Raw genomic sequence first — 12,429 nt, forward strand, 5'->3', positions numbered from 1 at the left:
GCTATTGAGAGACGCAGAGAAAAAGTGGTCTGCTAAATAGCTAGCAGACCCAAATCTTGTTTCCCTCGTAACTTTGCTCAAAATGAACGTAGAAAACTGAAAATAGGCTCATTTTTTCGCAAATTTTTTCTTTTTTCCGAATATTTTTAAAAAATTAATTTCCAGAGCGATTTTGGTACCTTATTGTTGATATTTTCACTCAAAATCAACCGAAAAAATGCTCATTTTAAAGCATTTTAAATGCTCACCCCAGCAACTCATAAGTATCTTGATAAGTCGATGCACATTGTATCTTTTTAACCCCCGCCCACATGATACGACGTCCTCAAATCAAAAAAAGCCCCAGACAAAGTTGTACCCTCCGAATTATCTACCCAAACTTAGAAAATGCAGTTTTTGGGCTTATCTAAAGTGTAAGAGGCTCTAGAAGACGTTAAAATTAAAATATTCTGACAATTCAAAAAAGTAAAATAATTTCCATAACATTTCCTATCTATTGGTAAAAAAATCCAAAAAAAACTGATTAATTGGGAGCAGATTTATGAACCTAACAACTAAGGAGTAGTATTTTTAGGGTAATATAAAGCTTAGGGGGCTCCAGAAGATGTTAAAATTTAAATATTTTAAAAATTAAAAAAAAAGTAAAAAAATCTACATGGAATTTCCTACCTACTAGTATAAAATTCAAAAAAACTGATTAATTGGGAACAGATTTATGAACCTAACAACCAAGGAGTAGTATTTTTAGGGTTATGTAAAGTTTAAGGGGCTCCAGAAGACGTTAAAATTGAAATATTTTGAAAATTCAAAAACTAAAATAATTTAAATAAAATATCCTATCGATTGATAAAATTTTCAAAAAACTTGAATGCTTGGGAACCTCAGAAAACCTAAAAATCCGTTTTCTTACTTTCTAATAGCTTCGAATCTTTTAATGTTCGAAAAACTCAAAGTTTGAAATATTGTTTAATTAAATCATACTTTTTTATGTTTTTTAAACTTTTTTACTTTCTGAAAAACAGAAAAAAAGTAGGATGAGAGAAATTTGCGGTTGTCTGGAGGGGAAGAAAAAACAAAGAAAAATGAGGAAGGAGTCAATAAGTGATTGATGAGTTGTCAGTTTTACAATTCATCAAAAATCAGTGATTACTAGTAAATTGGCCTTTTCGGCATCTTTCAAAAATCTGATCCGCATTTTTTGATCAATAGAGAATTCTAACAATGAAAGTCATTAAAGTTGTGATCAATTTAAAAAAAAACGCACAGATAAACGCCCAAAAGGTCCGCCCCTTTAAAAAGGGGCGGAGTCTATTCTTTAAAATTATTGTTTAAATTCGATTCATTCGATAGAAAATTTTTTGTAGATCATTTGAACTGTTTGAAATTTCCAAAAGTTTTGATTCTGACGTCTTCTAGAACAGTCTAAACTTTTCATAATCCGAAATTTGCGAATTTAAAGGTGGGGGGACAGGAGATTTTTCGTAGTTTTTTTGTAGCTAGAGTATGCATTCTACCGTGTACAACGCTTAATGTCACTCTGCGTACAGCTGTCGTCCTCGCCTTTATGTATGCAATCGGGCGTCCGCTTTCTCTTTGCCCGTGTAGCTCAGTCGGTAGCGGCGCCGCACCTTCAACACTCGCCTCGACAAGTTCAACTCCTCGAGGGGCACCTTTGAACGAAATTTCGAGAACATTATTTTTTTCATGTCCCCCCACCTTTAACTTTCCAGATCTGCAACTCTACTGATATTTTGTTGATTTTTGTGAAATTTACACCAATCAATAGGAAATTTTTTGTAGATTTAATTTTTTTAATTTTCAAAAAATTCTTATTCTGACATCTTCTAGGTTCCATTAAACTTTATATAGTCCTACAAACCGCAATTTCTTAGTTTGTAGGCTTGTAAAACTGTTCCTAGTTAATCAAGTACCACGAAAATAACACTAATCAATAGGAAATTTAATGTTGATCATTTACATTTTTGAGTTTGCGAAACATTCCAACTTTAACGTCTTTTGGAGCCCATCTAACTCCATGTAACCCCCGAAAGCTTCAAATCCTTAGCTTGCAGGCTTGTAAATCTGCTCCTAGTTAATCAATTTTTATGAAAATAATACCAAATAATTGGAAATTTTATGTAAATTATCTTAACTTTTTGAATTTTCAAAAATATTTAGTTTTTTATAGTTTTCTGGAACCTTTTAACTTTCTAGCGCTCAATAAACGTCAGATAGTTGCAAAAACTGCAATTTCCTGGTTTCATGTCTGTAAACGTGCTTCCAATTAATCAATTTTTATGAAAATTACATCAATCGATAGGAATTTTTATGAAAATTGTTTGTACATTTTGAACTTAAAGAAATTATTTCTGACGTCTTCTGGAGCCTATCAAACTTCATGCAATCCAATAACAGAAAATACTTCTTAGTTTGCAGGCTTATAAATTTGCTTCAAATTAACGAAATGCTATACAAGTTATACCAATCGATGGGAAATTTTATATAGATCATTTCAACATTTTGAGTTTTCAAAAAAACATGATTCTGACGTCTTCTTGAGCCTTAACAGGGAGGAAGGCAGTTGCAACCTTAAAGAGGAGGCGCTTATCGACATGTACAATCTAGTAGGTCAGAAATCAAGACTTAAAAAAACTAGTGTTTATTTTTGAACTATTTTAAAATCTGGAAATTCAAACTACAGAATCTGAAAGAATCTGAAAAGCTACATCTGAAAAATTTCAGACAAACACCTCCCAACTTTGTGAATTTTCGAAAACTTAAAATACAATTTTTAATCAAGAAAATATCCTCAGGCCAAGAAAAGAAAGCTATTCTAGCTCTAAGAAAATGGAAAAAAAAAACTAGAAAGATGTGCTGAAAAAAAACACATCACTAAAAGGAAAGAAAAGAAGAAGAAACCCCAAAAAAAGAAGAGGAGCATAAGTAAAGATGATGAGTTGCTTGTTGTCTTTTCTCTATCTTTTTTTCTCTGCGTATCTCTCTCTTTCTCTCTCTCTCTCTCTCTCTCACACACACAGGCTCATCCTCTACACACACTGATTCAGAAAAAGTCGAGAAAATGCAGAAGATGTCGTCAGAAGGAAGAAGAAGAAGAAGATGTTTGCACTTCTTCTTAGGATATCTCTTTTTATTTTTCTTCCTCTTTTTTTTTGCTGAAAAAAATTTTTCCAGAAGACGTCCTGTGGATTCTGGAGACTTTTTTGAAGAATGTGAAGCTGGAAAGTTTTGGAAGCGGATTCTGAAAATGTGGAAGTTCTAGAATTTTGGAAAGTGAGTTTTTTCAGATTTCCGAATTCCCATGTCCATTGCCGAAAGTAGCTCTCCGGGTTACTGTAGTTTTGGGTTAATGTTGACGTCTTCTGCAGTCCATTTTTTTTAGGAATTTCAAAATTTTGAGTTTCTAGACCTGTAAGCCCGAAATTTAGCCAAATTTTCTGATTTCTAATAGTTTTTTTCAATATTTCAAAGGTTTCGATGTCAAGATTTTTAGTTGATATGCTCCAATTCTTTGTTGTTCCTTTGAATATTCCATCCCAATTTCCGAAAAAAAACCGAAATTTTAAATAAGTTTTTTTCTGGAATTTCAGATGATTTTTAAAGAAATTCGAAAAATAGAACTGAAATTGAAGTTTGTAACAATCGTTAGGAAATTTAATGTAGATTAAATGAATTTTTTGAAATTTCAGAAAATTCTGATTCTAACGTCTTCTAAAGCCTTATAGAGTTTGTAACGGATTTCTAGGGAGTTAAGAGCATTTTTTGTTGGAAAATACAAAACTGGCAAAAATCCATTGCAAGTTTTATGTAATTAAAGGCATACTGTATTATTTATGTTCAATTAACAAGGCCATAGGTTTTATGACTTTTTTGTTTTCCGTTCTTTTTGGTTTTTTTTTCGAAATTTTATGAGTCAAATGGTTATCAATTTGGAATCTGTTGACGAGTTTCTACAGTATGATACTTTTCTACAGTATGATACTTTGTTTTTAAATTTATTTTTTTTTTTGAAATTGAGGATCATTTTTGGATTTCCATTACTATTTTAGTCACTCAAATATTTATGGAAAACTCAATTTTTCGAAATTTCGTATTTTCAAAACTTTTGAAGCCTAACGAGAAGCTAATTTTCTAATACTTCCAAAAATCCAAATTTTATGTAAAACATATCAATCGATAGGATATTTTATGTAAATTATTTGCCGTTTTTAAATTTTTAAAATATTTCAATTTTAACGTCTTCTAGAGCCCATTGAACTTTAGGCGCTTCTAAAATTGCAATTCCTTAGTTTGCAGGCTTGTAAATCTTCTTCCAACTGATTAATTTTTATGAAAATTAAACCAATCGATGAAAATATTCATGTAGATCATTTTAATTTGTTTTTGAATTTTCAAAATATGGTTATTCAGACCTCTTCTGGAAACCTTGTAAGTCATATTGTTTTGTCGTTTTTTCTAGTTCCATTGTCTTAGAAATTCCAAATTCAACGTTTCCTGAAGTTGGTTCGATTCACAGCCTTTAGAATATATCCCTCAATTCTTACTTTTTTCGCAATCGAGGACACTAAATGTGACCTTTCAAAAGAATCCCTTTCTATAGAAGGGGTTTGGCAACAATTACTGGCCTCCCTCCTTTTTGGTATTTCTCATGGGTACTTATATGCATGTTATTATTATTATTACGCACAAAAAGAAGAAGAAGAAGGAAAAGAGGGTGACAGGGAAGGAAAGAGAGAGGTCAAAAAGGAAACGAATGTTTGGCTGGCTTTATATGGACCCATATAGAATGGAAACCCTATATATATATATATATATATATCGCTGAGCTACGGTGGTATAGGTGAAGCCAGGTGGTCTTAAAGCGGCTGAACAACAGCTGGAGGTTGAGTTTTTCCGAAAATTCAGATCGACATGCCTTAAAAAACTAAGGAATTGCAGTTTTTAGAGTTATCTAAACTTTAAAGGGTTTTAGAAAACGTTAGAATTGAAATATTTTAAATGTTCAAAAAACTCAAATGATCTACATAAAATTTCATATTGTTTGGTATATTTTCCAAAAAATTTGGCTTTTTAGAAGTATCAGAAATTGAAAAAATGCCTTTTTCCATCTTCTAATGTTAATGGTGTGCCAATGGCGGCTTTTTGGTTGTAACTTGCATTTTTGAAAAACCAAAGTAAATTTATGACAAAAAATAATTAAAAGATTGGTAATTAGAAAATTAGAAATAACTTTTTTTTGGTATAATGTTCTTGAAAATCAAAAAACCCATAAGATCCAAAATATCGTATTTCCTCTAATAGGAAAAAACTTGTCAACTGATAAATTATTTATCATAATATCACCAAAATTTTATCAGTTGACAACTTTTTTCAATGTTCATCAGGAATTGTGATAATTGTGCTCAAAGTTTACGTTTAGGGCGGACTTCGCGATTGAAATGAGTTTTTCAGTGTCAGAGAAATATCTAGTCTTCTATTTAGAAACTTAATACTCTTAAATCTACATTTTATACAGTTTTTGTAGTTCTCCTCAAGTTCTACAATATGATATTTTTTAAAAATTCAAAAGCTTGATTTTGAAGCGAGTTATGGCATGATTAGGAATTTTATCTTGACAGTCAACCGTATTAGGATCTTGAAACAACGCTTTTCTAGAAACTGTGAAATTGTTATTCAACAGATTTTATATCAATTTGAAGCTCTTTTTAAGCCCTACAATTTGGTATATTGAAATTTTGATTTTGAAGAAAGTTTTGCCTCAACTAGTGCAATTGGACAGTTGATAGTTTTATAGGATACGAGGATACGAGTGAATTAGGACGTTGAAGTGGCGCCTTTTTAGAAATTGTGTCAAATAAATTTATATATCACTTTGTAGTTCTTTTTAAGCTCTAAAATTTGATATATTTAAGAATTCGATGTTTTTATTTTGAAGCCAGTTACGGCTTGATTAATGAGAATGGAGTTTTGTTACAGGCTTAATAGTCAGTATACGACGAACTTGATGCGTTTTTAGAATAACAGTGACGCTTTTCTGAAAACTGTAAGAAAAAATAGTGATAACCAGCACAACATTAAAAAACCGTCGTCGGTATATATATATTTCTATGTGTGTGTGTGTTTCCATGTATATATTCTTTTTGTCTCCATTCTATCTATTCGATTGGAACCCCAGACATATTGAGAAGAAGGCGAAGAGAGTAAAGAGGTAGAGGAAGCATTTCTCCCTTCCTCTGGTCCCCCAATTCTCTTTTCCCGATGATTTTTGTTGGAGAAGGCAAAACGCAGCAGTGTATAGCGCAATCGATATAGCGTGTGTGCCAAGGGGAGGTCAGACAAGTGGCCGAGAGAGTGTGCCAAGTTGAGAGACGCTGAGTTTCTCCTTCTTCTCCGTCGCCGTTGCGAGTAAACAGAGACGAAACGAGGCCACATAGGAGGGGCCTGGCGAGAGAGTATGGGGAATCGAGAGACGCCAGACATTCTGGTTGGGGGTGGTGTGACTCGCCGCAGCGATATTTCGTTCAGTCTTTGCCGGTCTCTGCAGACACTATTTTCTATTCACCCCCAACTTCTAGTATTCTCTGTCTCTTTTTGAGAACAAGAAGAACAAGAAGAAGACGAAGGAAGAAGAAGAAGAAGACAAAAAACCTACCGTAAGAGAGGCGCAGCATTTCGCGGCGGAGCGCGGAAGAACACAGATAGGAGACGGAGGAAATTGAAGGAATAGCGAAAGATATAAAAGCATCGAAAGTAGGTTATCATTTTTTGGGTTTTACAGGAAGAACGGGGTTCCAGGGGAAACATGAGAATGAAAATGAGCAATTTTGAAGGGAAATTGGAGGGTACAGTAACCTGGGGGTCTCTATTGAAGCTGCTCTTTTCAATAGCTTTAAACTAATATAACTTTCAATCTGTAGTCCTAATTTTGAAGACAGTAACAGGACTTTTAAAGTGTTTTAAACCGCCAACTTTGAGCCCGTATATCTAGGTTCCTGTAAAAGATATCAAAAAGTGGTCAACTAAAAAAATGTTTATCATAATATCTGTAACATTTTATCAGTTGACCACTTTTTGATACTTCCCACGTGGACTTAGATATATACGCTCAAAATGCAATGTATAAACCATCTTTTGATATCTTCCACAGGAACTGAGATATATGGGCTTAAAATTGACGGTTGGGGTGCCCTTCAATTAGAGTGTTTACGTTATTTTGGTTATTTTGTAAAACATATTGAGAGCTTCCATTTGGTATAAATCTGAAATCTAAATCATGATAATGAGAGGAGTTACGCATGATTTAAAAGTGCATAGGGAATATCCGAGGCAGGCTCAGCTTGAAGACGTCGAGATCAGATTCTGAAATGTTTTCCTGTAAAAAATGTTATACTATTTTGAAGCGTTTTTCAAAAGCTTCAGTTTGGTACATTTTTTATAATTCAGCTAAAATTCTGGAGGGAGTTATCCAGGGTCAAACAACGCATACCGTATTTGCTGTAATAGGTGCCCACCCAACCCGTTAACTTTGATCTCAACATTTTATTAGTTGACAATTTTCTGATATCTTGGATAGGAATCAAGGTAATTGAGCTCAAAATTGTGTACGGTTTGGGCGTGCTTCTAAAAAGGCTCAAACTTTGAAGTTTCATGTCTTCCGAAATAGAAACCATTGAATTCTACAGTTTCCAAGTTAAACATTATTTTGTAAATTTTATCATCCAGCTCATACATTTCCATTAAATCACAGTTTTCATTCAAAAATCAAGTTTTGTCCTGAGAAAACCAGTTAGGAAACCATTTTTATTCTCAACCAGCAAGTTGTTGATTTGAACGTCTTCTAACCGAATTCCAATATCTTCAAATAGCTGAAATTTGCTATCATTTTGTAGCTCTTTTCAAGTTCTACATTGTGGTCCAAGTTTCATACTGTAATTCTGATTTTGAAGCGATTTATGAGCATATTAGTGACTCATAACATATAGAGCTCATAACTACCTTCAAAATTGGAGTTTGTTGAAAGTGTGTAGCTCAAAATCTTGATTTTCCGGAGCCAATCATTTTAATGTACATTTGAGATTAACTCGGGATCCTCTTATCTTCTTAGAAGATGTAAAAACAACAAGAACCATGAGAATTGGTATGCTAAATATTTAGCAGACCCAAATGATAAAGTACTGATTAGAAGACTCCCAACATTTGCATACTATCTCGATTTAGCATACCCACACACACACACATTTCTCTGCGCCTCCCCTCTGTGCACACTATTTCCTTGTTTGTCATGGGTGTGACTAATAATGCCTTTGTGTTCTACAGTTGGCAAAAAAAGGGTTTTTTGCACAAAAATAATTTTTTGAGCAACAAAAAATGTTTGAAAGTTCTTGATGACGTCTCATTGAGGATTCTGGAGATTTGTATGCAATTTCCTTGGAGGGGGAAACACTAAAAATCCAATTTCCTGCCAGGTGTCTAAATAGGGTGCAATGGAGAAATGGAATTTTTCTGTGGGTCTGTGTGTCCAAATGTCCAAAAAAAAAAATCAAATATTGATATACAAGGGAAAATCTGGGTTTTGGAAAACTTCAGAATTTCTTCCAGGTGGAATAAAAATTCAGAAAAATCCAAGAATTTTGGAATCTAGAATTTCCAAAATTCAGGTCTTTTGAATATTTTAAAATCCAGGGATATTTTGGACTAAATTTTTGGAATTTATTGGAATCAAGGATCTCCGAAATCCAAGAATTGTTCGGGAACCATGATCTCCGAGCTCCAGAATCCATAAAACCAGTTTTTTAGGATTTAAAAAATTTGGGAATTTGTGGAAATCTAGTTTTTCAGGATCTAGATATTCTAGGAACAAGATTGATTGGAATTCGAACTCTACAAAATCTGAAGAATCTAGATTTTCCACAATCTCGAAACTCTAATTTCAGCAGATCCCAGAGAGTTTGAATTACAAACAAATCTAGGTTCCACAGAATCTGAATTCTGGGAAACTAGACTTTCCCAAATTCCCAAAAATTTAAATTCTTGAAAACTGGTTTTATGGGTCTAACGATCATGGATTCCGAACATTTCTAGCTTCTACAAAGTTGCAATTTTGGAGAACCTTGACTTTCTAAAATTCCCAAAACATTGGATTCTAGAAAACTTTGTTTCTAGGTTCTCTTCTAGAAAACTTTGTTTCTAGGTTCTCCAGAACTCTCGTAACCCCTCTCTGGACACCTGGATCCATAGATGCCAATCTTTTTCAAATTTCTAATCTTTGCCAAGATTAGATCCAGAAGCCTTTTCCTTCCCCGAGGGAAACATCTGGTGAAGAGAGTTTTGTTTTCTGTTTTCCTCTTCTTCACCCCTCCAGTCTTCCTAATTCTGTTTTTCCCCCCTCCCTTCACTTCGTCCCCTCCAATCCATCTCCCCCCTTCGTTTCCCCATCGTCTCCGCATCACCACCCGACAACCATAGACCCCAATACCCGGCACTCTCCACGATCGATATGCTGTCGTCACGCGCTGCAGGGCACACACCCTCCTCGCAGCCCCCACTATTTCGCATTTGTCTCCTCCGATTACACAGTACCTCGTGATGTCTGGTGCACTACAAACGAATGCGTTATGCCTGCGTGCACGCGAAGCGTCTCCGCGTCGCGGTCGGCCCTCCCTCGTACACAGTGTTGTCGACGACCGCCCGCCCGTCTCACCACACTCCCCCGAATGCACACAGAATAGCGCTTTTCGCCCGTGCTGTGTTCTCTTTTGTGTATATGTTTCTATATAGCCTCTCTTCTCCTTTTTTCCTTCTTCTATTTCTATTTTTCTCCCTTCTCATCCCCATTCCTACTTCTTCTTCTTCTTCTTCGTCTTCTTTCGGTCAGTCAGTTCCTCCTGTTCCTCTCGTTTCTCCCATCCACTGATTTTTTTCGTGGTTAGGGAGAAGCGAAACGCAGGAGAATTGACTGTTTCGAATGGAAGACTAGAGGGCGTTAGAAGCGGAGAGATCGGAAGAGCTCCATTTAGGCGGGAAATTTGAACTTTGATGCCACGAAATGAAAATAGAGCACTAAAAAGCATCCAGAACAAAAACTAGTATCAACAGAGCGCACTTGGAAGCAAAATATGTTTAAAAGACAATTAGACTCAAAAATTATCTAATTAGAATAGTTGAATTGCTATGTTTAAAGTTTTCAGACCTTCAAGAAGTATGTCCCATCAGAAAGAGCAGTAAAAATGAGGCAAAATGCAATTTTTTTTTCAGTGTTCTACGATGATTTTAGAGAAAGTTGTGAGCGATTTGAGATTTTGGTCTGCTAAATTATTAGCAGGTCAATGAGAGACACAGGCAGCGAGAGAATGGGTCTGCTAGCTATTTAGCAGGCCAATGGCGTTTCATTGAAACATTAGCAGACCAACGAGACGCAGATAGCGAGAGAGGTGGTCTGTTAATGTTTGGCGCAGAACGCGTTGGCCTGCTAAATATCTAGCAGGCCAATGAGGGATGCAGGCGACGGGAGAATAGGTCTGCTAGCTATGAATAGTGCAAGTCTATCAAAACCTGTTTGAAAATTAGCGATTCGCACCAAAAGATGCCCGAGATAACGCGCTCTGTTGAGGGTCTGAAATGTCCGCGAAATTTGAAACTGGACAGATTTTCTGGGCGAATTTTCTTTCATTTTTCGCTAAATTTGAGGGAAAAAACCTAATTTTAGGCAATGTTTTAGGGTTTCCTGCAATTTAGAATCGATTTTTCACATTTTCGCAATAGAAAAATCTGTATTTTGCTCTGAAAAGCTCTAAAAACCCTGAAAAAATACAAAGAAAGGATTTTTGTTTCAGGGCAAAGAAATCATGCAGCAGAACATTCAATATTCATATAGTTCGGATCCGCGTTCGAGCGGCAATCAAAATCAGCAGCTGCATGGCATCGCGTTTCAACAGAATTCGTATCAACAGCAGCCGTCGTACTCAAATTCCAACAGCAACTCATTCCACGCGTCGAATTCTGCCGGATTTATACCGAACAATGTAGCGGTGAGTTTTCAGAAGAAGTTGGCCTGCTAAGTATAAATATTATTGAAAATTTCGTGAAACAATTTTTTGCAGTTTTCTACGATAATTTTAAAGAAAGTTATGAGAAATTCAAAATTTGGGTCTGCTAGATATTTAGCAGGCCTTCTCGTAGCTTGCCACCTAGAAAAGAAAAATCAAAAAATGGTTTTTTTCAGCAAACACCACAACGTCGAACACATGAGGGAGAGAAAAATCTAGTGAATATGCTCGACGCCTACTTTATAGACAGCTCAACGCCTTCAACAACGGCGAATACGTGGAATAATCAGCAGCCGGTACAGGTAATTCGGCTTTTTGATAGTTTTTTGATGTTGTGGTTGTGATTGGTGCCCTATTCAGATGTCGTCAATACAGCAGTCAGTCGCCACGTACAGTCAGCAGATACCAGCGTTGAAAGATGTGGTAAATTCGTTGTTTTTGAGTTTCTATGGACCCTTTAAGAAGTTTTTAGCATCCCAAAGAAGTATTTTCAGGATCTACAAGGCGATTCGATGAGCATGAAAGGGTTGGGATCGTCGCCAGACAAGGGCGAGAAGGATCGTGTGAAGAAGGCGCGACAGGCAGAGGCAGCCCGTATGCGCTATCATCGACTATCGAATGAGGAGAAAAGAGGCTTAACTTGAAACGGACACTAGCACAGAAGAGAAAACGACAGCGAGAGAAGGAGATGGAAGAGTTGGAGTCGATTCTTCGCGAAACGAACGATATACAGGAAGATCCGGATATTACGGAGCAGCTTCGAGAGAAAAGGATGCGTGCCAAGTGGGCCGAGGCGGCCAGGACGAGATACGCCAGGATGACACCTGAAGAGAGAAGAGCGCATAACACCAGACGTCGTATGAGACAAATGCAGAATGCGATGACAGCGATTAAGGTGAAAATCAGGGATTTTCGTGAATTCAGGAATCTTATTTTTTTAGTTTATTTTGCAGATATTTGAATTTTCAGAAAAATGCCGGAAAACGAGCTATTTTTCACTTTTCTACGATGGTTTTGAGCAAAGTTATAAGGGAAATAAGATTTTGGTCTGCTAATGTTGGAGAGAGACGCAGGCGACTAGAGGATTGGCCTGCTAGCTATGTAGCAGGCCAACGAGACGCGGAAGCGTTGACCTGCTAATGTTTAGCTACTTTAAAAAAGGAAAAATAAAATAAGAAAAAAAAGATTTCGACTAACGTCTCCGAGATCATGATCGTGGGTGTCTGATTGAGAGGGCCAAGACTCATCTTTGGGTTCTTGTTTCGCGATCTACAACAAAATTAAGAGAGTTTGTAGTTTGTAGTGTATTAAAGATCTCGGAGAGTTTACGGAAACCGAAAGAGCGAGGCTTAATTTTGACTAATTA

The 12,429-nt window shown here is 35.9% G+C and overlaps 1 protein-coding gene across 2 annotated transcripts in view; it reads left to right on the plus strand.

The window, feature by feature from the left end:
* Positions 1-10,862: 10,862 nt before the first annotated feature.
* Cbr-gei-4 overlaps positions 10,863-12,429 on the plus strand; it is a gene marked incomplete at both ends in the record, with an annotated part of 3,999 nt that continues 2,432 nt past the window's right edge. For both annotated transcript variants that reach the window (XM_045243371.1, XM_045243372.1), the window contains 5 exons: positions 10,863-11,045; positions 11,240-11,365; positions 11,424-11,486; positions 11,558-11,657; positions 11,687-11,958. In XM_045243371.1, coding sequence (XP_045100945.1) covers positions 10,863-11,045; positions 11,240-11,365; positions 11,424-11,486; positions 11,558-11,657; positions 11,687-11,958 — 744 coding nt within the window. The remainder of the gene's footprint in view (positions 11,046-11,239; positions 11,366-11,423; positions 11,487-11,557; positions 11,658-11,686; positions 11,959-12,429) is intronic.

The sequence above is a fragment of the Caenorhabditis briggsae genome, assembly GCF_000004555.2.
Source record: "Caenorhabditis briggsae complete genome, chrIII, whole genome shotgun sequence".
NCBI lineage: Eukaryota > Metazoa > Nematoda > Chromadorea > Rhabditida > Rhabditidae > Caenorhabditis > Caenorhabditis briggsae.